Source organism: Gopherus flavomarginatus, chromosome 11 (assembly GCF_025201925.1).
Source record: "Gopherus flavomarginatus isolate rGopFla2 chromosome 11, rGopFla2.mat.asm, whole genome shotgun sequence".
In the NCBI taxonomy this organism is placed as follows: Eukaryota; Metazoa; Chordata; order Testudines; family Testudinidae; genus Gopherus; species Gopherus flavomarginatus.
Window position 1 is genome coordinate 49,499,135 of NC_066627.1, and position 27,361 is coordinate 49,526,495.

Consider the following 27,361-nt stretch of genomic DNA (forward strand, 5'->3'; position numbering starts at 1 on the left):
AGTGGTAGGATAATGAAAGGCAGTTCAAGAAAGCTGCGTGTCACATTTTTCACCATGTGGGGCTATGTTTCAGTAACTCTCTGTTTTCCCTTCTGTCAGCCGGAAGGAAAATGCAATCTGGAAACTGAAAAATGCCTCTATGCTCGCCAAGAGCATAGCGCTGGGCCAGGAGCCTCCTCAGACAGGTATGTGCAAACGTTCATAGGGTGCAGCAGGCTTCTTTTGCTCAGTTGCCAAAGGAAATGGGCCAAGTTTAAGACAATACTTCGTGGTGATAATAAAACAATCTGGCTCTTACATAGTTCTCCAGTCATGAGAAGTCAATTATCATTCTTCCCATGGGGAAACTGAGGCGCAGGGCAGGGAAGTGACTTTCCTGAGATCACCCAACAGGCTAGTGGCAGAGCCAGGAACTGATCTAGGTCTTCTGAGTTCCAGTTCAGTATCCTATCCACTAGGCCACACTGCCACTTCCATTGTAATTATACCACTCTCGCTGGAGCCCTTGGGAGCCATTAATTAGTGCCCCTGTGAGGCAGCTGAATAAGGATACGTCCACACTACCTGCTGGATTGGTGGGTGGGGATCGATACATCGCGTCTCGTTTAGACACAATAAATCGATCCCCGAACGTGCTCCCGTCGACTCCGGAACTCCACCAGGGCGAGAGGTGGAAGTGGAGTCGACGGGGGAGCTGCGTCTGTCGATCCCACGCCATGAGGGCAGGAGGTATGTCGAAATAAGGTATGTTGACTTCAGCTACAGGAATAGCATAGCTGAAGTCAATGCATCTTACATCGACTCTTCTCCCACCACCCCCCTGTGTAGACCAGGCCTAACAGTTATCCTTCCTCTGTGAATGGGGAAACCGAGGCAGAAAAAGTTTAAAAAAAAAATCTTCCCCAGTTCCTGCATGGGGTCTCTTAGCTGATGTGAGGTTTGAGATCTTACAGGTCCCAGATATGTGCACGGTCCTGGTTCTGGGTTTGACACAGGTTACCTTTGTTCATGGATAGTCAATAAGCAGGTCATTCACAGGGCTGCGCCAGCTCCCTTGTATTGTGGCTACCTGCCTCTATCTAGGTATGTCCCCGGGAGTCCCAGCTGTCTGCCCAGGTCCTTATGATAGAGAAGCGAGTGTGCTCCCAGATAGAGCTCAGCTGTTCTCAGCATCTGCTTCTTCTCTGTTCCCTGGCTAGGGATTCCTCTTTCTGAAAGGGAGTGGAGTGATGGGACCTAGCTGCCATATTAGAGCAGCTAACATTTAACCCTCTGGATCTTAACAGGTGATTCAGTGGCAGAGGGAGTTGGTGTTAAAGTAGGATTAAATTTGGGAGTTCTCAGCTTGGACCATGCTGTGGTCAGTGACACTGCAACGTGTCCTGCTTGTTTGGGGCCCTCTGTAATCTCCGTTTTAAAGTTGTTGCATGTTCTTGTTTTTATTTTTTTAAATGTAGCAGAGAAGAAATCCAAACTCCTGACACAAAAAACCTTTGATATCTCTGGGAGCCTGAGGAAACTCAACCAAAGTCAAAACAAGGCAATCCTAGATGCTCTGAGAAAACCCTTCACTCTCATCCAGGGACCACCAGGTGAGACAAGAGGGGGTACCTGCACGCGTTGGTATGAGTGATAGCATTTTTTATGGAAGCTGCTTGAGCCTGGCCTGCCGTTCCACCAGAGTCCTCTGCTCGTGACATTCGGGCCAAGCCCTTGAGGTGACGTGTTCTTTGTGGGACCACACGCAAGCGAGACAGAAGTGGGGTGGGGCAATGACACTCGGGGCTGTGCAAATCCATTCAATTCTAAATTCTCAAACACGCCAGTCTGGAAAGTCTCCCTTCTCCACTCGCCAACGACAGGGTGTTGGAACATTCTCAGCAGACCTTGTTTCACCCAGGCACTGGGAAGACGGTGGTTGGGGTCCATATTGTCTACTGGTTCAACAAGCTGAATGAGGAGAGGCTGGAGAAGGAACCATCTCTGGACGATGCGGAAAAAGCAAGAAAATGCATCTTGTACTGTGGCCCATCCAATAAGTCTGTTGACGTTGTTGCAGGTAACTTGGCATGCTAACTGCTGAGGGTCACATGATACAGGCTTTTTATTTACCCCTTTCTGGGGAGAGCTGGGAGGTAAGAAGGAGAGAGATCCTAGCGTACGTCTTAGTCCGAAATTCTTAAATGCAAACAAGGCAGTGGCAGATCAGAAGTTGCAGAGGGGGTGGGAATAGTATATCTGGCAAAGTGAGATAATGCCTGTTCTTAAATAGCAGATGGTCCCTACGCTCAGGGTGCCTGGTGCAGCTTGCATTGAAGTCTGGGATTGCTCCTGCATCCCTTTGTTCTATAAAAGACCCCTCACTGACCTGCTGTCAAAGGAGCTTGGAGATCTGTGCCTTTTGAGTGCAAGGCTGTATATTGGGACCCTGAGGCTGAAAGGGCTTGTTGCTGGGGAGCATCTTAGGAGAGCAGGAGTCCTGGTGTCACCCAGTAGAGTCTATTCCGCTCCCTCCCCAGAGATGCTGTTGAAGATGAAGGGGAACCTGAAGCCTCTGAGGGTTTATGGCGAGGCAATGGAGTCGATGGAATTCCCCTACCCCGGGAGCAGCCGGCACTTCTCCCGGAAGGCCCTGCGGGATGCAAAACCTAAGCCAGAGCTCAGGTAGGACAACCCCAAGCAGATTAAAGTGAGTGTATCCTGAGTTCACCCCCCCCCAGAGCTGAGGGAGCTATCCTATAGTCTGCTCGAGAGAGGGCAAATACATCCTATTGCAGTATACTGGGGAATTGCAGGTTGGGAGTGGGGAACTATGGGCAGGAGGGTCTCTGCACTAGAATCTGAATCCTTCCGGCACCATCAGATGCCACTTAGGTCATGAACCATCTCTGCCTTTGCCAGGCCACTCTCTGCATGTCCTCTCTGATAAGTCCCCTACGTTTTCCCTCTCTGAGTATGGAGGGTTTTCTGTCGATTTGGCCCCTTTCATGTGTCCCTCCAGCTGCCCACCAGCCTTGGCAGATGCTTGGACATGTATTTAGAATGAAGCCATCTTCTTTTCTGGATAACTTCAGAAATAAGAGGTTACTGAGTTCTCTGACAAATGTTGACATTTGTTATAAATTCATTCCGTTTACTAACTGGAATAGAAAGAAGAAAATATTTTGATCCATCTAGGGAGAAATAAGCAAAGGGCCTGAGAAAACGTAAAAGCTGGGATGTATTTTCTTAGAGATGCTGCTGGCGTATAACCAAGCTGGTACACTCCATTATAGTGGGACATCTCCTAATGTGCGTGGATGTGGGTGTGTGTAATGTTTATATTGAAAAATCTTTTTTTTTTTTTTTTTTTTTTAATTTATTTATTTATTTATTTATTTATTTCAGTGAAATAATTTTGCATCACCGAATCCGGCAGCCGTCCAATCCTTTTTGGCGAAAAATCCGTGACTTTGATGCAAAAGTGAAAAGAGAAGAGCCGATATCAGAAGAGGAGGTTAAGAAGTGAGTGAAAAGAGACCCGCATGAGAGGGCTGGCTATCGTTGGCTGTACTGGAGCATGTATTGGTATGAAATAGCCAGTACCTGTATGCAACACAGTGCAGTTACTCAAATCCTCACCGGGGAGAGGTTTAGGATGAAGTTGCTGGGCCAGAACCTCAGCTGGTGTAAATCAGCATAGCTGTATGGAAGTCAATGGAGTTTTGCTGATTTACACCAGCTAAGAATCTGGCCCTCTTAGCCATTGCTGAGATTGGAAATTGAAACTAAAGAACAAACCACATTATGTTCCTGAGGTTGCTTTAAAAAAAAACAACAAATACAACCAAATCCCATTGAAACTGTAGCACAGAATATGCTGTGGAGATCATAACTCTGAATCCTCCGAGAGAGAAGATGCATCAGATGAAGCATTTTCTACTGTGAACTGAGCATAAAGGAATACTTCCTCAGGGTAACACTGTAGCTGTGAGTGCTTCTAGAGTTCTTTCTGCTTAGAGGGCTCTTCTTGTGTGGTTCATGAAACACTGGGCTGTTGGACTGAAAATTGAAGCTACTAGGACTGGGAGTGTGGAAGAATTTTGGACTTTGTGCCCTGAAGCTATACGTTCCATGGATTTCAGACTGGAGGATGTCTCCAGCAGGGCCTGTTGGAAACCCTTTATGGAGAGGCCCATGCTGGGGGGAGTGTGAGGTATAACCCTTTGGGAAGGTGTATCCCGTTTCCGGAGTAGGAACTGAGCAGAGGTGAAAGTTTCACAGGTGCTGCCGATAGTGCAGAATCTGACATCCTTCACCTTAACCTACAGGTACAAAAACCTGTTGTCAGAAGCCCGTGTGCATGAGCTGCAGCTCCACAATGTGATCCTGTGCACGTGCTCTGCTGCCTCTGCCGCCTGCCTTGTGGACCTCCTGAATGTCAAGCAGATCCTCATTGATGAGTGCGCCATGTCCACTGAGCCAGAGACTCTCATACCCCTGGTCAGCTACAAGATGGCGGAAAAGGTGAGTCCGTCCCAGTGGTGCGTCATTAGGATGCTGTCAGTTGCCCCTGGAATTACTCCCTGCTCAGAGGATCTCTCCATTGGCTTTGCACTCATTCTAGTACAGTGGTTCTCAAACTAGGGCCTCCACTTGTTCAGTGAAAGCCCCTGGTGGGCCAGGCCAGGTGGTTTACCTGCCGCGTCCGCAGTTCGGCCGATCACAGCTCCCACTGGCCGCGGTTTGCTGATCTCGGCGCATGGGAACTGCAGGAAGTGGCAGCCAGCACGTCGCTTGGCCCGTGCTGCTTCCTGCAGCCCCCATTGGCTGAGAACAGCGAACCGCAGTCACGGGGAGCTGCGATCAGCCGAACCTGCGGAGGCGGCAGGTAAACAAACCGGCCCGGCCCGCCAGGGGCTTTCCCTGAACAAGTGGCGGCCCTAGTTTGAGAACCACTGGTCTAGACCATACCTCACTACTCACTGAAGTTTGCAGTCGTATTTCAGGACTGTCCCTGATGGCCCCTGTGGTGATGCATGCACTCTGTGGTGTCTCCTCCTTGTTTTCGGCAGCACGGAGCACCAAGCAGAAGCACTAGGGTGCTTGGCTTTCTGCCCCATTACGAATCACCCTTTTAACTTGCAAGTGAGGCTCCGCTCCGGTCAAACTGGTGTGATGCATCCCAAGCTCAGGTGTACATTGTACATCTGCATTCACACCCCTCTGCATAAACACACATAACCAAAAAGATCATGCGCACACACGTCAGTATAGTGTATAAACACACACACTTAACAGGGGTCTATTATGATGGTGACAACTGCAGTATTAAACTAGTCTGTATGCTCACTAGCCCCAAGTATCTCATCTCAGCCCCACAAGTGCAATCTTTCAAACATGCTAAATCTATATTTTGGCTTGACTCTTCTCTCCAGCTCCAAATGTGCTTTTAGGAAAGTAGATGGAAGATGTGGATGCTATTTTGGCGTTCTCTGAAATAGGCATTTGTCACTGCAACCAGAAAAGGTGCTGGCCCAGATAGACAGTCTCAGTGTGATGAGATGTGCCGTGCTTGTCATATTGACCCCCCTGGCCCTGGCCCTGGCCCTGAAGTTGGAGAATATAATGGAGATTCTGGCAGGCTTTTGCTCAGCAAAGTGTCTTGAATAACAGGTGACACCTAGACTGTAAGCTAGGGACTATGTTCTTTGGTGAGACTCTGATCTTGGATTGGGGTTCGTAAGGGCTGTCTGAATAGAAATAAAGAGTAATAATGTATGTGCCTTCACACACACTCCTCCAACAAGTTAGCTTGAAGGAGTAGGGTGGGAGAGGCAGAGAACTGGAGCCTATGTGTTCACTCCATGTATTCCAGGTTGTTTTGCTTGGGGACCATAAGCAGTTGCGGCCTGTGGTCCACAACGATTTCTGCAAGAGCCTTGGCATGGAGACGTCCCTCTTTGAACGTTACCAGGACCAAGCCCAGATGCTGGACACACAGTACCGCATGGTAGGAGTCCCGTGGTGGTCTTTCTCCCACCTCCCACCATAGGAAGTGTTGTTGACTTGCTCCAGCCCATTGGGATGTGGATATTCTGCTGTAACATCTCCTCTGCCGGGGATGCTCCTCTGCTAATCCAGAGTCTGCCCTGAGTATTTACCTTTAGGGGAGCCTTCCTAGATACTGTTTTAGTCAGGATAGGCTACTCTCCACTGCAGAAGAGCTTTCTGAACTTGGTTTTCTCAGCTTCCCTAGTACGTTGGCCAACTTTTCACTAGTTCTTCTCACCTCTTAGATCGCCAGCTGACAATGGGCAGGTGCAGGGTCACGGGGGGGTTGCTGATATGTTTAGTGTAATCCTTTAGCCGATCTAACTGGCATATTGTTAGCCAGTAAATACACATTCCTATCACTGATACCCTGCTCCATACTCCTATTTGTTACCTTCACCCACAGGTTGTCTTGTCATAAATTAGACTGTAATTTCTTGCATCTGAAGAAGTGAGGTTTTTTATCCACAAAATCTTATGCCCAAATAAATCTGTTGTCTTTAAGGTATCACCGGACTCTTTGTTGTTCTTATGGAAAGACAGTCCTTGTCTCAGTGTGCCTAGTACAATTGGGCCCTGATCCTGACTCAGGCCTTCGGGTGCTGTCACAATACAAATAATTCATAGGTCCTAATGCTGGAAGGGACTATTGTGATAATCAAATCCGACCTCCTGTATAATGCAGGCTCTGGGATGGCTCTGAATTAATTAATTAGCAGTAGCCACCTTCAGTGGGTTCAATACTGGAGGAATTGCTGCTTTATAGAATGCACAGCTGTTGATCTAGGTGACGCAGGCCAAAAAGGCAGTCACCATGCTGCTTGAGCGGGCGCTGCCTTCCAGTTTAACTGTCAGAAGAGCTTTTCTGTAAAGCATTGGACATATTATAAATAGCAGATGGGCAAAATGTTGGTTGGCCTCTGATTTTGCCCATGCAATTGATTGATATGGGAATACACAACTCAAGGGGCTGGGTACCCAGTTGTCATGACTGGCTGTTGGCACATGCGGAATGCATGTTTACACACCTGCTCTCTTGTCAATATCTATCTGTATAACAGGTGACATTGAATTTCTTGCCCTTTCCATAGGGGCAGCATTTTGGAGGCTATTAAGAATGGCTCTGTGGCCGGTTGTATGAAAAGCTATGGCTTGAGAAATTGCTAGTAGACAGCCTGCTTAAAGAGGTACTGCGGGACCCGGAGCTGTCACTTTTGTTACTCACCCAAGGTTCTCTCCTTTTGATCTGTCAGCAAAAGGACATCTGCGGGTTCCCATCCCAGGAATTTTACAGGAGCAAGCTGACAACCTGCCCTGAGCTTAAACGCCTTCCCAGCGCACTTGAACACAGACACAAAAGCAGCTGTCCAATCATCTTCGGACACATAGAGGGAAAGGAGCAGAGTCTGATGGTCTCCACCGAGGAGGGAAACGAGAATTCCAGGGCTAACCTGGAAGAAGTGGAACAGGTGGTGAGTAGCCAGCAGGGCATTTTTTGCTGGCAGATGGTGGGGGTGGAATAAGGCAGCACTTGGACTTAGGGACATATTGTTTGGCATCTGGTATTGTTTGCTTGCTGAGTGGGTCCCATATAATAGTCATCCAGCCTGAAATGCTCTTCAGCCAATTAGCTGCGAACGTTGACGGTGGTGTTCAGTCTATGCAACCCAGCTGCCATTTTGTCACTGAAAGGAGTTGCTAAGAGACGCATAAGCTCTAAACATTAATAAGGTCAGTGCATCCATCGAAACAACACGGCCCTCGCTGTGCCCATTGCACAAGCTGTGATGACACGGTTCTTGCACCATCTCTCAGGCCGGTGCTGATGGGCACTTACGATCAGTCTTCGTTCATAAAATTCTGCCAGGGAGCCTTATGCTTCTTGCCGGCCACCTGTTTTCCGCATAGCGAACAAGCTCTGGCCCCACCTTCCTGTGTACTAGAGACAGTCTTTGTATCAATCAGCCATTGGTGAAATACCACAATGCCTCTCGGTGAGATGCAGGAGCAGGTTTCTGTGCATGGAGCGTATCCTGCTAGGAAAGGACGGACTCCAGTGGTAACGGGAGAGTGAGGGCCAAGTCCCACCAAAAGACTCGGCTGGGGGGAAGGATCGGGCTACTCCTGTCTCCCCATCCCTCAGGCTGCTCCCTTTATTCCCTCTGTCTATCAAATCCCTGATACAGCCAGACTACCACTACCTCTTAGCCATGCTCTCTTCCCTGGTGGCTGGCAGCAGCAGAGGAAGCACTGAGAGTAGATGAGTCTTCCCTGCCCTCAGTGCCAGGAACAGAATGGCCCCAGTGACCGGTTGGTGTCCATGGAGTCCTGGTGGAGGTACTGGAGCTGACAGGAGCTCATGGGGAATCTCAGAGACTGTCCTAGGCAGCCCCTGGCATTCACGTGTTTTCACACATCCAGTGAAAGGCCCAGGCCTAGGCTTGGTCTGACAGCGGGGCTGGGCCACGTTGTTCAGGAAAGCCCGGCTTACATCACTATTTGGTGAGCACAAGCCAGTGCACAGGGTGGTCACAGGGAAAGCATTGGAGTGATAACAACTGCTGCCTTTAAATGCTGCTGTAGCCAGCACAGCTCTGGTCTGCTGTAGACGGGCCCCAAAGGGAGCATTGGTCAGGGTTTGCTGAAATATCCAGCACCAGTTCAAAGATGTATGGTCCTGCTGATGTCACAGCTAGCAAAGGCTCTCCGCAGTGTGTCAGTGTGAAGCCCTCACTCACCCTTAGTTAATGTGGCTACTAGCACAAAACCAAGATGAGATTGTCCTGCATCTTTTTTTTTTTTTTCTTTTTAATTGTCTTGTTCCCAGGTTGACACAGTGATGTGAGCAAGGAGTTGTGCTCTGCCTCACTGAGCCCTCGGAGAGCCATGGGTAGAGCTGGGAAAGCCAGGCTGATTTTCCTTGCTTTAATGTTAAAATCTCTGGCTTTGCTGCCCAAGACTAGCTCGACACCAGTCTCTTCCTCCACCCCCTTGGTCTCCTCGCCGTGTGGACAGAGGTGGGGGGAGGCTGGGATGAGCAGTGCAACCACATACCAAAACAGTGTTGGTGAAAGGGGCCGCATGGACAAGGAGCCAGAATGCATCACTGAGTGGGGTGTCAATGGGCTGGCATAAAGCAGGAGGGAACCTTGTGTCTTCTCTTCTCTTCCTTCTTCCTTCCCAATCTGAGGGACCTGTTCTCCTCTGTCCCTCCATAGTGATTCCACCTATGTGCAGAATGAAGGGAAAGGCTGTTCTTTCACCCAAACAAGCAGGAGCTCACGTTGTGTCCCCCCTCAGGTGAGGATAGCAAAGCAGCTGACCCTGGATGGCACCATCAAGCCAGTGAGTGTTGCCATTCTGAGCCCGTACAACGCCCAGGTGTCGGAGATCAACAAGCGTCTCACCCAGGAGGGTGTCCGCGGGATGACAGTTTGCACCATCATGAAAAGCCAAGGTAAGGTCGTAGGGAACGGCAGAGTTCTCTATTTCAGCTTCCAGCTGGTGTGAAGTAAGGTCATTACCCTTCTGCACCCTCCTGTGGGGTCAAGCACCTTGTCACACTGAATCACCAAATCTCATGGGTCAGGGCTTGCTTCAGCCACCAGGAGAGACCCCACGGAGCTGGCTTTCTGGGTGATTCTTGGTCGCAATCAGCAGTGAAGGGAGCCCTTGAAATACCTATTTAGAGAAATCCCCAAAATCTTTGTGTGTCAGAAAAAACCAGCCACATGGATGGAGCGCAATTGTTGAACATAAGTGAAGAAGTTAAATGTGAATGACGCTTGGAGGGGAGGTCGGGGTTCCTGAAGTGAGCGTTCTTCATAGAGCCAGGGTTTGCAGTAAGACAGCTGCTCTCGTAAAAATGACGATGGGATACAGTAAGGGCTCCAAATGCTGTAGGAACACAGCTGTAAGCTGCGATATTCTAGACTTTTGCTGTAGAGGAATGGATGTTATTCCAGTAGGGAAGCATAACTAAACACTTTCTGGCTAAATGCCTTTAACTTCTCCATCAATAAAACTGGTGCAATTCCTTCTCTCTAGGGAGTGAATGGAGGTACGTGATCCTGTCCACTGTACGCTCCTGCTCACGATCGGATATTGATAGGAAACCCACCAAAAGCTGGCAGAAGAAGTATCTGGGATTTGTTATTGACCCAAACCAGGTCAATGTAGCCATCACTCGGGCTCAAGAGGGGCTCTGCATTATAGGTGAGTCTCCTGGGAAGGTGCATGAAGCAGGGTGGGAGAAGGAAGTGGGGATCTGAACTTAGAACCAAAAGAAGATGGTCTGTCTTCGTTTTTCTATCCGTTACAATGTCAATGATTTTGAAGTTCGAGTGGCTGGGAACCAACCCATGTATTGGAACTACCCATCAGAGTGGAGAGCAGTGATCATATGCATCTCTCGCATGTTGTTAACATACATTCAGAGTGTATTGCCTTGTTTCTCTGTTTTTGATCGTATTCTTTCTTTGCTTGCATGCTGGATCTCTAGTCCAGCAGTGTAGTAAGATGAGGCCCTGAAACATAAACTCTTGTGTCAGAGGCCCAGTCTGAGGCCTGAAGCCTGAACCAAAGTACTTCCAGGCATTGCTAAGCAAAAGCTGGGCTGTGAGCCAGAGGCAGGCCCCACTCACAGAAGTTGGCGAGAAGAGGGCTGCTAGAAGCAGGCGCATCTTAAAGGCAGGGTCAAAAGGCCAGCATGATGGATAGATCTGTTTGAAACAACATGATCAAAGGAGGAGACAGCCCCTAATGAACCAAGGGGCTGTACTTCAATACATCAGTAGGGATGAGTAACCTGTCCTGTAACTGTATAAAAGTAGGTCCCAGAGTGCGCATCTTTGTCCAGCCTAGAGGTCAGTGGAGTGTCCCACCACTGACTGAGCTGCGTCCATTGCCAGGGGGCACATATTCATAGTATGTCCTGTAAAGTCTGTAGGAAACTCTTACCGTGCTTCGTTTGACAATAAACCTGGCCCAGGTTCCTTCGTACCTTATTAGAGCCTGTGGTCTTTGGGGGTCTCTCAGGGTTTGCTGTGTCAGCTCTCTGCGCAGAGCCAGGGCAGCGCACAGAGGGAACACGCATGCAGCCAACTGTTACCATTGTGCAAGAGCAGAGTACCACACCGGTAGCTACTGACTACAAGCAGAATTTGACCGGTTGGTATTTCTCTGTTGGTCACATGGACAGGATATGTTTATAGTGATGTGGCAATGGGTGGGCCCTGGCTGGGGACTTTGGAGCTGAAGGAAATGTCCCCCCAAGTTATCCAGCAGTTTGGCTTTTTTCTCTAGGCCCAAAGGTTACAGACAGGTCTGCCAAGTGTTCTGTGGAAACAGATTAGCCTTTTCTGCTCAGTTGTTTTTCCCTTCTACCAACAGGAAACCGTTATCTCCTGGAATCCAACCCTTTGTGGAGAAGACTGCTAGAGCATTACAAACAGATGGGATGCAGCACTTTGGCTCACGACATTCGAGTCAGGAAGAAGTCAGCCCTTCGCTGATGTGAATGGATCACAACTGGATAAACCAGTCCCTGCCTGAAATGTTTGATGGGCCCATTGGGGAACAATGCTGTGTTCAAGCCTCTTTTCCACCCGTCAGGCATTAACCAGTGAACAAAAGGCACCAGGGATTGGCAAGCTGCACTTTCCTTGCATGTTGACCATTCACCTTAAGCTTTTTTTAATGAAAAGGCAACCTTGGATCAAGACTTTCAGCATTTGCAAACCAAAAGGCTTTGGAAGTTTGCAGGGGGAGATTGTGCTATTTTGTGGAAGCCAAGAGAGCCTCAGGGGAATTCCCAACCTGCCTTTTTGTGACAGCAGCTATTCTTTGGGGACCAAATAGATATTTCCACTTCATCAGGAGCCGAAGGATGGTGTGTGACAGACCTCCAGCTGAGCTGTGATGTGTCATACTAGGATCAAGGCTGCTGACTGCTCCCACTAATTCTGAAACCCAAGGCCAGGAATCTGCTACAGCTATCTCATTTCTCAAAGCAGAAAGAACAATCTGTGTTTTACTTTAAATGAAGGAAGAAACAGGGAGAAAACCAGCAAAACCAAACCCAGAACATGAAATATTCTTGGCCTTTAAGAATTGGTAAATATCAATTAGCCAAGGCCAAGTATTTTTATAAATAGACATATCGACTCTTAGTGCAAAGGAGATTCTGATGACCAGTATAAAGCAAATGAAGACCATGCAGAACAACCTCTACCAGCAGATTTTGACATTGTAAAGATATTTTTAAGCTGCCCACCTAGTTTTACTTGAAAATGTTTCCTCGTGTAAAGAATGTTTCCTCATTTTGTTTTGTTTTAAAGCTGCTTCTAACTTATTGACTTTTAACTCAGTGAACTTTGCTTTGCAATCAAAGGCCCATACTTTTGGCCATGTGATATGTATGTGTATATATTTTTAAAATAGCCAAATTCCTGTGAACTGGGAGATGTAAATCAGTAGAGAACAGGAGGCTGATGGGAACAGGAATTATTTTTCCCTTTAATTCAGTTCTGGTCATGCCTGTGTAGTAGTGAAATGGTGCTCAGCACTGAGCCTTGTTAAGCTGGAGCTGCTTATGTAGGCGTGGTATTTCTGGGGGATAGCGCCTTTATCTCATTAGTTCAGTTCTGACTATATGTGTGCCTGCCTCAGCGCTCCCTGAGACCAAACACATGGACACCTGTGAATCTATGTCCGTGTAAGACTGATCCAAGCTGCCATTGCAACATTTTTTTTAAATCAAATGAAAACAAGGTGGGCCAAGTGTCGTCCCTGTACTGACCTTTGTGACTTCAACAAGGGTTGTAGCAGGGATGAATGAGTGTTGTGTTTTGCAGGGCTTCTTCCCCAATGGGAAGGAATGTGCAATAAGAAAACCTGAACAGCCAGCATGTAATGTCATGCTCCATTTCTGTGATCCTTCCTGTTAGGTTTGAGTCATGTGCAGCCATGGAAAGGACAGAAACTGTGGAGAAAGGTTCTTATTCCTCTACTTCTTGGTTTGAAACTGCTTGCTTGCTCTCCTGCCATGTAATAGACCTGGTTTCTGGTGAAAGAGAACACACACATCTGCTCTTCTAGTACTGCAGCATATGGGTCCAAGGCCCATGTCTGAGGAAAGACTGTAGAAGGCCTCCTCATTATTTCTAAGGGGCACTGAGTAAAGGCTGGTCATAGACTCTGAGGCCGGAAGGGATCACCACCTCATCCAGACTGACCTCTTGTGTATCACAGGTCACTGCACACTAAACCCAACCACCAAAGTTTTACAGCCTCAAGAGACCAAATTTCTATGTGCCACAGGCAGAGAACGGGTGAGTTCTCAGGCCTGACAGTTGTCCCACTTTGAAGCCTCTTATCTCAAGGATTCTAAATGGGCCTTGTTTTTGCAAACTAATTGTTTTTATGACTCCAGAATAAAGTCTAAACAAGGGTCGCTTTGTGGACTAGTGAAACGGATGGTGACAGACAGTATTGGAATCCTTAAATTAAACACTTCAGTATAGCGCACACACCCTAGCAGAGAGAACATTGTATAGTTCACACACTCATCATGGTCCCGTTAAACCCAGTGGGCCTTATTCTCCTCCCTTTGGTGTAAATCCAGCGTTTCTCCATGGAAAGAAGCAGGTTACACCAGAGTACAACTGGTATAAGTGAGAGGAGAACCAGACACACTGTAGGGGCTTAGTTTGATACTGCTGAGCATTATTTAGCTGTGTTACCTTGGCGTGTACCATTTTCCACTTGTTTGTATTTAAAAAAACAAAAAACACCCCCCTCTCCACCAAACTACTGCCTTGTGAGGCAAAGTCTGGAGTGAAGTGCTTTGTCCAGTCCTTGTTATCTTACAAGGCAACAGAGCAGCATCTTCTCCAGAAACTTATTCTGAAAGAGATCGGTCCCATAACCTGTGTTTGAAAATGCTGCCCTGTGGCCTACCAACTACAGTGAGATCGCAGCTCAGACTGCTGGGTTGCACTGATGTTGTAAATAGGTAGTTGCATAATTGATCATGTAGCCTCAGTAGCCAGGGGTTAATAGGAAGGGCAATTAATGGAACGTTTTGTAAAGACTATTACTGATAACTGAATACTGCGTTATGGATATTGTGCTTCTGGATATACGGAATCAGATAAGTTAATATGGAAAAGACTCATTAAATGTAGTCCAGCTTCTGATGCGTAGAGAGATTTGAATCAGTTATTTATGATGGAAGGATTTTTACATAAAACTATTGACATAAAGACAAACCTTTTTTTATTATTGGGGGGAAGAAAAAAGCCCCCACTATAATTCCCTGGCATGCGTCTGGCATGATGGTGTGCAGTTTGTCAGCCACATCACAAGCACCACATCTTGGAGTTTGAGTAAAAACAAGGCTTGTGAATGGTTAAGTAGGAGATCAGGATGGTTTCCTAGGGAGATGCTATGAGTGGGGAATAGTCTTTCATCGTACGCATCAGGAGTTGAACTCCAGCTGGTGCTGACCATAGGTGCATGCCCAAAGAACAGCACAATGGCTGCAGTTTGGGTGAAAAGGTGTCCATCCCAGTCCTGAAACCCCTGAAAAGTCATGAACAGCCCACTATGCCGTGCGTCTGACAGGAGTCGTGGCGGGGTGGGTATGGGCTGTAGCTAAGAGGTTGGAGTACAATCTAAGCACAGCACCCTCACCACCCAGGGCCGGTGCAAGGATGCTTCGTGCCCTAGGTAAAACTTCCACCTTGCACCCACCCCTGTCCCCGTGCTCCTCCCCTCTGCCCTGAGGCGCCCCCCTGCGGCAGCTCCCCACCCTCTGCCCTGAGGCAGCCCCCCCACCCCAGCTCACCCCTGCTCCACCGCCAGCCCGAGCACGCCATCGCTGCTTCACTTCTCCCTCCTCCCAGGCTTGCAGCGCCAATCAGCTTAGGCACCGCAAGCCTGGGAGGCAGGAGAAGTGAAGCAGCTATAAAGTGCTCGGGGAGGAGGCGGGGCAGGGATAAGCTGGGGCGGGGAGTTCCCCTACGTGCTGCCACCCCTCCTTGCTGCAGGCAAGATTCGGCCACCGTGGTTGCTGCTGAGGAAAATGCTGCCCCTCAAATCTTAGGGTCGCCTAAATGGTTGCACTGGCCCTGTCACCACCCCTACTCCATACAGCCTGTTCTTTCTGCAGGATTGGGGTAAGGGGCTGTCTTTGAGTTCTCAGCCAGAAAACAAGCACCTGTTAAAATTGCCTTTGTGGTACATGTCCATTCATACTGGAGGGTAGCGTTGCTTTCCCCGGCACTGCCTAGACTTTGACCCTATGTGAGTTCAGGAAGCAGGAGGGATAACTCAGTGGTTTGAGCATTGGCCTGCTAAACCCAGGGTTGTGAGTTCAATCCTTGAGGGGGCCAGCTGGGGATTGGTCCTGCTTTTGAGTAGGGGGTTGGACTAGATGATCTCCTGAGGTCCCTTCCAACCCTAATAATCTATTCTATGTAGAGTAAACAATGTCTCAGGCTTCAAGATGACAGATCATTGTAATTTTAGCAATCTCCTGTGGGTCTGCTCCAGCTCACAGTAAAACCAATAGAAAAATTCTCCTTGGCTTCAGTAGGAATAGACTGTGGTGCTGTTCCTGAGGAGCCGTTCAGCTGTGTAGAATCTGATCCACTGCAATAGATCAGTTTTTAAATGGAAATAAAATGTTACATGTTGTGAAATGCAAATTAAGGAACCTTAAACGTGACAGGTTTTTTTTTTATCTTGTGTGTGTCTGTAACGTGTGACTTGTAACAGATTTGGAACAACATTTTGGATAAAAATATTTTTATCTGCCCCTAATGTTTTTAAATGAGAACATCAACATTCCTATTTCATATTTAAGCCATAATTGTAAAGATGATTGAATTTATTAAATGAAAAATGTTTATTTATGGAGACAAGGTCTCTCTCTGTATGTGTCCATGCGTGAATAGACTCTGTGCTGTATTTAATTGAAAGGACTCTACAGAACTGAATCTGGACAGAAACATGGGAAAAGAGGAAGTTAGCATTAACCCCAATATTCAACAGAAGAAACTGTTTTACAGAGGTTGATCCCTGGAGATTTTGCCCTCTCCTGTTTTAAGTCAAAAGATCTTTTCCTGCACTGTAGAGCATTACCATGGGATGGGAAATGAGAGGGCAACTACATGGCAGAGGCTGGTGGAAGGAACCTGGGCATGGAGACTGGGCAGTGGTAAGCGACCAGGGGGATTGTGATTCAGGTGTGTATGTGCGCGTAAAAAGAGCACTGTTACTGTGACAAGGGGCAATGAGGAAAGGACACAAGGAGTCGGGGGGGGAAGGGCAATGAAAAGTGAGGACATTGTGTGGGAAGAAGGCACTGGGTCAGCTATTTTATTTGTAGGTAGGCACCAGACAGTGGAGAAACTTTCCCTAAATTGTTTTGTGTCACACACAATGTGGTCATCTTTTACCCACTGCTATAGTCTGCTTAGCCTACTCACTACAAGGGGTAGCTGGCCTTCGTCGGCAACGGATGGCACAAAGGGTAGGTGGAGGCACAAGGTGGTGGTGACTGTTAAACTGTGTTGTTTTCAGACCATAAAGATGTATATGAGGCACTTTGTGAAATTACAATTTAAGACAGAACAAGCTCAATTTTTATGCAAAAACCTTTAAAAATACATTTTAAATTTTACTTATTCAACTTCTTTGAATTGATAAAATTAGAAAATTCTCATCTGCTGCTTCATCCATCAGGGTTCGCACATGGTGCTCTCCATGTCTTCATCAGGGTAAGGTTTTGTCTTCAATGTGATGGTATCACGCCACTGTTCATAGACGAGTGTGTAAGCCTCTGCCCTTTTAATTGTGAATCTATAGGATCTGTCAGACAGCAGGTTCCGGATTTCACACATGTTGGACGTGACTGGCATAATTCCACACTGGATCCTCTCTTGCTGGGCTCGGGGCTCCAATAGCTTAAACCTGAGTTCATACTGTTCAGGCTGTGACTGTTGACTTGTGATAAACCACTTGAGGCTCACCCAGTCCTCATGTGCCACTGATTCCTTTCGATCAAACATCACTGGCATCTTGGTACTCAGAACAAGCCTAATATGTGGGATTTTGGTAGCCCCAACATCCGACACCAGACGATGCTTGACATACAGCCTTCCAGGCACTAGCATGGCAAGGAAATTATCCATCAGCTCAGACAAATTTGACAGCTTTTGCTTGACTAAGTCCCACCTGGCGAGGAATGTTATCATGTCATAGGTCTCCAGGAAGTGGACCAGCTCCTCCCGCCCCTGTTCCAATTGTTCTAACAGGTCAGTTAAGAGCAACAACTGGATTTTGGTTTGGACTGTTCCCACCTTCTTCATCCTCTGGAATCTCCAGGGGTCAATCAGCTGGAACATTGTGGTGGGCAGCATGAGGTGGTTCTGGTCTCCCAGTGCCAAATGCTTGGGCAGAATTTCAATGTAATAAGAGCACTTTTTCAGAAGCTCAATTCGCTTATGGTGGCGTTTCAGCAGGTGGAGACTCAAGTCAGAGTGCAGGAACTCCAGCACAATGTTTTTCCTCTCCATGTACATCTTCCAGGTTTCATTCTCCTGATCCTCCTCTTCGCTGTACAAAATACTCTGCAGATGGTTTTCTATCTCATTCAAATACACATCCATGGTTCCAAAACTCATAGTTTCTGTGCAGGAAAGTAACAATAACATCATTTAAGAACCAAAGGAAAAGCAGTCAGTATGGAGCATACCATGATGGTGACTGCTTTTTCCTTATACTTTAACATTAATTATAAATTATCTTGGAAATTAGAGATGGGATAAGAACTGTTAGACTCAATTAGGCTCCCTGCCAATGCAAGAATGTTTTTCTAACATTATGATTTTGAGTGCTTTGTCTAGTCTAGTCCTAAATATCCCAATCAACTGGGCTCTGCTATTTCCCTTGAGGGACTATATCTTCATTTAATGGATAAGAACACAAAAATGGCCATACTGGGTCAGACCAATGGTCCATTTAGCCCAATATCCTGTCTACCGACAGTGGCCAATGCCAGATGCATCAGAGAGAATGAACAGGACAATTGGCGAGTGATCCGTCCCCTGTCGTCCACACTTAGTTTCTAGCAATCAGGGTCTAGGGCCTCTCTCAGAGCATGGTGTTGCATCCCTGACCATCTTGGCTAATAGCCATTGATGGACCTATCCTCCATGAACTCATCTAATTTGTTTTGTTTGTTTGTTTTGTTTTTTAACCCCACCATAGCTTTGGCCTTCACAACATCCTCTGGCAAAGAGTTCTATAGATTGACTGTATGTTGTGTGAAGAAATACTTCCTTTTGTTTGTTTTAAATCTGCTGCCTGTTAATGTCATTAGGTGACCCTTGGTTCTTGTGTTATGTGAAGGGGTAAATAACTGATCCTGATACTCTCACATTTTGTCCTTATCTCATTCGTTCTATTGAGACCACTTTATACCACCTTAAGTTATCTCTTTCTCCATTCTTGCTGGTCATTCGCATCTCTCATATCTGCAGATGTCTGCATCCCTCCCTTAGTTTGCTTAGCCAAGCTATACACATATTCAGGTCTTAGGCTTTCCTTTAGGATATTGGCTTCAAATCAGCTTGGCTACTATCTTTAAAAGACCTCCAATCTATCAACATCTTTCTGGGAGTGCAGTGGCCTGAACTGAATGTGATGGTCACAGTGCTACCTCACCAGAGTTGTAAGGAGAGGAACTATCACATGTCCTTTCTGTTTGACAGTGCAACCCATTGCTGAATGTCAATGTTTGGAATGACCAATCCTTCTCCCCACCTTTTGTTTAGTTTACATTATAATGGTTCAAAATGAATTATATTAATTTGCCTGTGGATGTAACGTGTAATTCTATATGCGTTTCACTGTAACATGACACACAACACATGAAAAACAACCGTGAACGAAGTAATGGTTAATCAGTCAGAAAAGGGACAATGGAAATGGCCCTTTATAACTCCACATCTGTTCTGTCTCCTTCGTTGTATCTATTTCCTACAATGACCAAGGCAAGGGTCCTATTTGATGCCACTGCTGAGCCAATGTAGCCATGGAAGACCTACCTGTATTATCTTTTAGTTGAGGTATCTATGGCTTAGGTATCAAAAACAGAATTGTCAGCTAAATTCCGGTTCTTGAATCTTCACTGACAGTGATAATGACTGAACCAGAATCCAGCTTGTTTTGGATGCCAGTTTGAAGCTCATATTTAGGCTTGAAAACTGAACACAGTTGATATGGAAGACACAGAAAATGTGCAATGTCGAGCTGTTGCTTTGCTAGCCCTAGCTAGGCTTCAGTGCCACGAAGAGGGTGCTAGTTCCACCCGGAGAATAGTTCTCAAGTAGCTATCTGACATCCATGGCATTAGCGGCTTTTTTTTTTTTTTTTTGGAGAATTGTTTTTTATAAAGTGGTTACAGTGCATGATTCTGAAATTTTACTCTTCCTCTTCACATGTTTTCTGACAAGACCGTGTTACCTGGTGCGTAGAACGGCACCAATCTGTGCCCAATGATTACCATTTATATAATGACGTTGGTAATACTTAACTTCATGGGGCATTATATCATGAGGTATAATTCAATTTGTGATGTGCTTTCAGTCTTTGGATTATAGAAGTGCAAAAGTGTCACTTATTTCTCATGGTGAGCGAGGGAATATCTTCTATTGGACCAGCTTCTACTGGTGAGAGACAAGCTTTTGAACTTTTAGCATGTACCTGTCCCAGACCTGAAGAAGAATTTGGTGTAGATGGAAAGCTTCTCTCTCTCACCTACAGAAATTGGTCCAATAAAAGATATTCCCTCATCCACCTTATCTCTCTCGTATCCTGGGACCAACACTCCATGCACTTATTTTAATGATAATCCCTTCATTCCCAGGGATACTTTTTCAAGGATGTCCTGAATTTTGTAAATGTTTATTCTTTCCACCAGAACAATGCAGGAAAACAAGATAAAGCCAAAAATTTGACAGAGATCAGTCCCAGGGTACCACAGTATAAAATGTAATATAGAGCTAGCAGTTTATTGGGTTATATGGCCCCAAACTTTAGATGATGTAAAAATGAGCTCTTACAAAGCTAAATCAAACAGAAATGTTTCTATAATTATTTCTGCATTCCATTGGACAGAGATGCTTTTATAACACCTGCGTGGCTTTATGGAGGAGTGAGGATTTAGCTCAGGGGTAGGTAACCTATGGCATGTGTGCCAAAGGTGGCATGCAAGCTGATTTTCAGTGACACTCTCACTGCCTAGGTCCTGGCCACCGGTCCAGAGGGCTCTCATTTTAATTTAATTTTAAATGAGTCTTCTTAAACATTTTAAAAACCTTATTTACTTTATATACAACAATAGTTTAGTTATATATTATAGACTTGTAGAGAGAGACCTTCTAAAAACATTAAAATGTATTACTGGCACGTGAAACCTTAAATTAGAGTGAATAAATGAAGACTCAGCAAAGCACTTCTGAAAGGTTGCCGACCCCTGAGCTAGCTGCATGCAACAATTGCAGGAAGTAGGGCCTGACAAAAATGAAAGCAGGGAAGATGCTGAAAGTGAAACTGACTATAACTGACCTTATGCTTTGCAGTTTGGTCAGAGAAAGACAAAAGAGGTAGGGGGATGAGGGAGAAGTGAATTTAGATTTTAACAATGTCTTCAGCTTTAGTAACTGAGGCTGATGTAAATTGTTGGGAGGGAGGTGCCTAATTCCCTGCGGAACCTTGGACAATCCCAGCCAGCAGGCCTAAGCTAGGGACAGCCTGGTGCTGCCAGTATGATACACAGGGTCTGGTGGTGCTGAACTGTGGCTGCTTTTGTGTTTTTTGTTGTACCCTAGAAAGAGGTAATTGTTCCTCCTCCTTATGGGCATGACAGCGCAGGGCCCAGTCCGACCCTGATGCAACACCCTGACTCGGGGGGCAGCTGATGCTCCAGCCGAGGGGCAGGTGGGGCGCTGGAAGGGAGCAGCTTGGGTGCTTTGCTAATGGCAGTGAGGGGATCCGGGGCTTGCCCCACACCAGCTGGGGAGTGCCAGGCCTCCTTGGCTTTCACCCTTTGTGCCCAGAGCAGGGAGGCACAGAGAAGGGACCCCCCACTGCCTTGGGGGGCTCCCCATAGCCTCTGTGCTGGCTCCTGGGAGGAGGTGTCCACCCCCTCCTCTCTGCCCGCCATCCACCCCTGGGAGTCCTTCCCTCTCCAGGCCCCTCTGCTGGGAATTCCCCCCTTTCTGCTCCCTCCCCTGGGAATTCCCCCCTTTCTGCACCCTCCCTCCCTTTGGGGTCCCCTCTCCATGCCCCTCTTCTGGGTTCCCCCTTCCTGCCCCTCCCCTGGGAATTCCCCCCTTTCTGCACCCTCCCTCCCTTTGGGGACCCCCCTCCATGCCCCTCTCCTGGGCTCCCCCTTCCTGCCCCTCCCCTGGGAATTCCCCCCTTTGTGCACCCTCCCTCCCTTTGGGGACCCCCCTCCATGCCCCTCTCCTGGGCTCCCCCTTCCTGCCCCTCCCCTGGGAATTCCCCCCTTTGTGCACCCTCCCTCCCTTTGGGGACCCCCCTCCATGCCCCTCTCCTGGGCTCCCCCTTCCTGCCCCTCCCCTGGGAATTCCCCCCTTTGTGCACCCTCCCTCCCTCCCTTCAGGGATCCTCCTGCATGCTCCCCCCCCGGGACCCCCCCCTTCCTGCAGCCTCCCCCCTTTTCCTGCACCACCCTCTCAGGTGTCCCTCCTCCATGGCCCCCCAGCCCCCTTGCTGCCCCCGGGTCCCCTCCGGCTGGTTTCCCGCGGGGGGGTCCTGACCTGTGGCCGAGCCGGGCGGCGTGTCCCGGGGCAGCTCCCCGCCGCCCCCTCTGCTGGGCCGGGCTGCCCTGGCTCCGGCCAGCCCCAGGCAGCTGCCATGGGAACCCATTGTTCGTGCAGCCCCCCCCCCGCGGGTTCCGGGGCCCCCCCGCCTGCCCCCCGCGGGCAGGGCGCTGGGCTGAGGGGGGCTCGAGTGGGGGGGTAAATGGGTGAGGGGCGGGGAGAGGCAGAGGAGGGGGCTGGGGGGGCACAGGGAGGTCAGGGGGTGGGGGGCTGGGAGAGGCACAAGTAGGGCTGGGGAGGTGGGAGAGGCAAGGGGAGGTCTGTGGGGTGAGGGGCTGGGAGAGGCGGAGAAGGGGGGGCTGAGCAGGGCTGTGGGGGGGGCAGGGAGAGGCAGAGGAGGGGGCTGGGAAGGTCTGTGAGGGGCTGGGAGAGGCAGAGAAGGGGGCTGGGGAGGTCTGTGAGGGGCTGGGAGAGGCAGAGAAGGGGGCTGGGGAGGTCTGTGAGGGGCTGGGAGAGGCAGAGAAGGGGGGGGCTGAGCAGGGCTGTGGGGGGGCAGGGAGAGGCAGAGGAGGGGGCTGGGAAGGTCTGTGAGGGGCTGGGAGAGGCAGAGAAGGGGGCTGGGGAGGTCTGTGAGGGGCTGGGAGAGGCAGAGAAGGGGGGGGCTGAGCAGGGCTGTGGGGGGGCAGGGAGAGGCAGAGGAGGGGGCTGGGAAGGTCTGTGAGGGGCTGGGAGAGGCAGAGAAGGGGGCTGGGGAGGTCTGTGAGGGGCTGGGAGAGGCAGAGAAGGGGGGGCTGAGCAGGGCTGTGGGGGGGGCAGGGAGAGGCAGAGGAGGGGGCTGGGAAGGTCTGTGAGGGGCTGGGAGAGGCAGAGAAGGGGGCTGGGGAGGTCTGTGAGGGGCTGGGAGAGGCAGAGAAGTGGGACTGAGCATGGCTGTGGGGGGGGCAGGGAGAGGCAGAGGAGGGGGCTGGGAAGGTCTGTGAGGGGCTGGGAGAGGCAGAGAAGGGGGCTGGGGAGGTCTGTGAGGGGCTGGGAGAGGCAGAGAAGGGGGGGCTGAGCAGGGCTGTGGGGGGGCAGGGAGAGGCAGAGGAGGGGGCTGGGAAGGTCTGTGAGGGGCTGGGAGAGGCAGAGAAGGGGGCTGGGGAGGTCTGTGAGGGGCTGGGAGAGGCAGAGAAGTGGGACTGAGCATGGCTGTGGGGGGGGCAGGGAGAGGCAGAGGAGGGGGCTGGGGAGGTCTGTGAGGGGCTGGGAGAGGCAGAGAAGGGGGGGCTGAGCAGGGCTGTGGGGGGGGGCAGGGAGAGGCAGAGGAGGGGGCTGGGGAGGTTGGAGAGGCACAGGTGGGGGTCTGGATGAGTGGGGAACGAGGGGTGGGTGAGTGAGTGAGTGTGGGGCAGCTGGGTTGGTTCTGCTGTGCTGGGCAGGATGGGAGGGTCTGAGCTGGGACAATGAAATCATAGGATCCAAAACCAGGCAGGAAGGACCCCCTGCCGCCAAAGTGCCAGCAAAGACCCGGAGCGGAAGACGCTCAGGGGGCCCAGGCCCTGCGAGAGTTTTTTGGGATCCCCGGAGCGAGTGAAGGACCGCGCTCCAGGGGCCCTGAAAAACTCTGTGGGGGCCCCTGTGGGGCCTGGGGCAAATTGCCCCACTTTCCCCTCCCCCGGGTGGCCCTGGGCCCATACCCCATCCTGGGCTTGCATTACTATTATAGATTTGATTCCTACCTCCTTCCGCGTGGGGTTTGGGCACTGAGAACTATGCTTAGGACCTAATAAATACATTTTGCTGCACAAAACAAACTGGTGCAGATATGTGGCCCTGAGCCCATTTTCAATTAATTTTCTTTAAGGAGTTTACAAAACTTCCTGCCTTAGGGCCAGATCTCAGATACTGTGTAGTACCTGATTCCTGGAGCTGGCTGATTGGTGTATTCATGGCGGAAGGGGTGTGAGTAAGGGGATCCTAGTGTGGCTCTTAACATTTAAGTTCTATGTACGAAGACTGGAAGAATATAGAGAAGTGGACAGAGAACTATCCCAAAAGTGGAATCAAAGGACCTGCTAGGCAGCCGGAAGGGACAAGCTGCAAAGGCCTTCTGCTGAGACTGCTCTGCATCCACTCCTGGGAGTGTCACCGGCTGGAACAGACAGGAGAATCCCGGTCAACCTCAAGTGCACTCATAGGCTAGAAGGTGAGTGTCCATGGGGTTTGATTTACAGGAATTAACCTTGTGGGAAAAACAAGCTTTTAGTGAGTCCTTAGGAGAGGGATTCTGCTCTACTCCCCCTCGGACCCCATTGCTAGGTCAGAACTTAAGGATGAAAGATAATTTTCTGTATCCTTTCTCCACAAGAGGGCAGCAAAATTGTTTTCCCCCCTCTGTCAGTGGAGAAAACTGAAAGATTTATGCTGTTTTAAACTTTGCCTCCTTGCAGTAGGAGCGTGCTATTGAATAGTGACTAGGCAGGGGAAGAAATACGGGTGAGATGTTTTTGGCTGCCCAACATGAAGCATCCAAGTCACCTACCCGAAACAACCCCCTCCACACTCTTTCCCAGAGTAGAAGAGGGAAAACTAGATGGGTTTGAGAGGGTCCAGTGCAGAGAGAGAACTGAGCTGCTCATTTTCCCCTCTATGAGCATCTCCTTCATATGCCACCCACTGTAAAGCCATCACTCTATAGCCTTTAGACCCTCCTCCCTCACCTGTCACCCACTGCACACATGCCGCTCACTTCCCCCTCTCCACATTTTTCTCTGCTGCCACCCACCCTGCACAGCACTCGGTTTAAACCTTCTGTACCCATGACCTTCACCTGCCACCCACTACATCTTCTCTTCTTGCACACAATTTATGATAGCTTATTATACCTTGATCCAGGCTCCTTCCTCCTCTCGATGCACAGTGACTCCCTTTGTGAACATGCTACTTAGCACTGCTCTGGCACTGTACCTCTACAGAATGCTGTCAAACGTCAGCCAAGCCTTACAGCGCCCAGTGAAACAGGCAGCTCGGTTTTACAGAGGAGGAACCCAAGGCACAGCAGTTAATGGTCTGCTTTTCAGAGGTGCAGAGTACCTGCAGCTCTCACTGAAGTCAATGGGAACCTCACTGATCAGTGCCTAGGAATGCTGGCCCATAATTGCTCGCCCTAGGTTTGACAAAGGGGGAGTTTTCTGTATATGTTTATGAACTCTGCTTGCCTCAATTTCCCTCTGTACTTTGCATTGCTACGCAGTGGGTGCAAAAGGGTTAACAGGGCTCCTGGAACAGCTCAGGACATAGTGTGGGTGTCAGCTTGCTGGCTGGGTTGCAATGAATAGGTCTTTAAGGAACAGATTACCAAGGGTTCAGAGGGAGAATGCAATCTCCAGTGACTGAACAATCAGCACTCAACAGTGGGAAACTCAGTGTGCCTGCCTGGAGACACAGAACTGGGAAGTGACCAGCTGGGGACAATGGGTGGGCTTCTGGCAGAAGCTGGCTGCTTGCAGCAGGATCTGACCAATGCATCCGGGAGAGATAGAACCTGAAATGGAATCCATTGCAGCTTGGCTAGTTGATTGCTCTGGCTTGGCCAGACAGCCTGTGTTTTAATCTTCATATTTCCATGCTAACCTGAGCACTTCCAGTGCCGTGTTCCGGGTGCCTAATGCTACTCTGTTCTGAAAATGCTACTTGGTGTCACTGCAAATCCTTGCTGAGGGGCATTGGTCTCTGCAGAGGCACAAGTCTCAGTGTGGACTTGAAGGGCAGAGCTCATGGTGTGAAGCAGGGGTGCTTGAGTCCAGAGGCTACTTCTCGGAGGTGTTGAGGCCATGAGGCCTACCATGAAGGAAGGGTGAGTTCTTGGGGGGCTGGCTTGCTGAAGGGGTTCCTCTAAGACACAGTTTAAAAGCTGAGGCAAAGCACTGACCCTGTGATGGGCAGGGCCAAGATTAGAATTGAGAAATTCCTGGCTCCCAGCCCTGTGCTCCATCCGCTGGCAAGCACAAGCTCTCACTGTTGCATAGCAAAGTAACTGTAAAATGCACTTTGGTTTTGCAATGGATTCATCTGGCCTCCACAGTTTTTATGCAGTTTATGGTCACCTCATAACTTATATCCACCAGGAGCACTGTGCTAAATTTCTGCTGACAGCGAGACCAAAGGTTAGTTCTTCCCCAATGTCTATCTTCTCAGTCCTCTCCTAGTGGTAGAATATCTGGGCCCCTCCCCTGGGTTTTGATGTAGCTGCAGAATAAATGGTCACTGCTCTGAAGAGGTTCTAGGGCTAGTTGGGTACCAAAGAGCTCTTGACAAAATGCATCTGCTCACCCACTGGTATTTTTTAACTAGTGATATTTCCCATCATTGGTATGGTGACATAAAATCACCCAAAGTACCAATGTATGGGAGGGTAGGGATCAAACTTGGAGGTGATTTCTGTCAGCAAATGTGCAGTGCTTACAAATAGCTAGCTGAGCAATACGTGGAAAGCCAGTCTCAACAGCCTTTTAAAATCCTGCTTTATGTCCTAGACAAAGGTGTCGTGACAGGCACATCATCACAGTCTACCAGAAAAGCAGCAGCTGTCCCATGACTGCAGTGGATAATTGTATTCAGTGCTCATTGCACGATAACAAACCCTGTCAGCAATACACAAATAGTGTTTCATATCCCTGAAATCAGATCCCAGTCTGTTTCCTTCATCATTGTGTTTGACAATTTGACATGTGTGTCTCTGGATGATGTCCGAATATATCAGCATCTGAGTGTATTGTATATGCTGAGATCTCTTCCAGACGTGCTTTTTAAAGTGGTGATTTCCACAGCACCCTTGGTAGCCCTGTTACAACTCGTGTGTGGTGGTGATGTGACACATCATGATTGCATTGGAGGGTGTAGTGTTTGGTCCCAGGATCTTGTTTTGCTGTCGGGTCCATAGGCCAAGTTCAATCAGACAATCACCCTGGCAAATCTCAGGTCTCCTGTTTGTACCCTTATTGTTCACACTGATGCTTCCCATCTTGGGAGAGTAAGTGGGACTGAACAGCTCAGATCTCATCTGCCTCTCTTCATCTCTAGGGAGGGGAAGACTATGACTCTCAGAGGTCTTCCAGAGATCTGATTTTGAACTACTTCCCCAGAACTCTGGCTGGCTGCTGGAAGTGTTCCTAGGTGGCACTGCTCCTGCCACACTCCAGCTAACCACAGTACTTTGCATTTCTACAGTGCCTTTCATCCAGTTGTCTCAAACACTCATGAACTAAGCCTCACAGCACCCCTGGGAGGCAGCAAATCTTATCCCCATTTTACAGATAGGAAAACTGGGGCACTGAGCTGCTAAGTGACTTGCTCAAGGCCACACAGCAAGTCAGTGGCAGAGCTGGGAAGTCCTGACTCCCTCTCTCCTACTCCAAACCAATAGGCTATGCTGCCTGCATGCACACTGTCTCCATGTCACACAGTGCATGCTTCAAACAGGAAAGCAATTC

General features: G+C 48.9%; 2 protein-coding genes across 6 annotated transcripts in view; one reads left to right on the plus strand and one right to left on the minus strand.

Annotated features, from left to right (window-relative positions):
- HELZ2 (helicase with zinc finger 2) overlaps positions 1 to 14,231 on the plus strand; it is a 47,235-nt gene extending 33,004 nt beyond the window's left edge. For 2 of the 5 annotated variants that reach the window (XM_050918243.1, XM_050918248.1), the window contains 11 exons: positions 100 to 185; positions 1,458 to 1,592; positions 1,901 to 2,059; positions 2,520 to 2,664; positions 3,388 to 3,504; positions 4,311 to 4,506; positions 5,858 to 5,992; positions 7,287 to 7,505; positions 9,334 to 9,490; positions 10,081 to 10,248; positions 11,425 to 14,231. In XM_050918243.1, coding sequence (XP_050774200.1) covers positions 100 to 185; positions 1,458 to 1,592; positions 1,901 to 2,059; positions 2,520 to 2,664; positions 3,388 to 3,504; positions 4,311 to 4,506; positions 5,858 to 5,992; positions 7,287 to 7,505; positions 9,334 to 9,490; positions 10,081 to 10,248; positions 11,425 to 11,546 — 1,639 coding nt within the window. In that variant the 3' untranslated portion in view covers positions 11,547 to 14,231. Of the gene's footprint in view, positions 1 to 99; positions 186 to 1,457; positions 1,593 to 1,884; positions 2,060 to 2,519; positions 2,665 to 3,387; positions 3,505 to 4,310; positions 4,507 to 5,857; positions 5,993 to 7,286; positions 7,506 to 9,251; positions 9,491 to 10,080; positions 10,249 to 11,424 lie in introns of those variants that run through there. The other 3 variants (XM_050918244.1, XM_050918245.1, XM_050918247.1) reach the window with 3 other exon arrangements.
- Positions 14,232 to 16,778: 2,547 nt separating this feature from the next.
- Positions 16,779 to 21,996, minus strand: FNDC11 (fibronectin type III domain containing 11). Its single transcript, XM_050918377.1, has 2 exons — positions 21,888 to 21,996; positions 16,779 to 17,728 (listed from the first exon to the last, which is right to left on the minus strand). The coding sequence occupies exons 1-2, from the start codon at positions 21,994 to 21,996 to the stop codon at positions 16,779 to 16,781; spliced, it is 1,059 nt and encodes a 352-aa protein (XP_050774334.1).
- Positions 21,997 to 27,361: the final 5,365 nt, after the last annotated feature.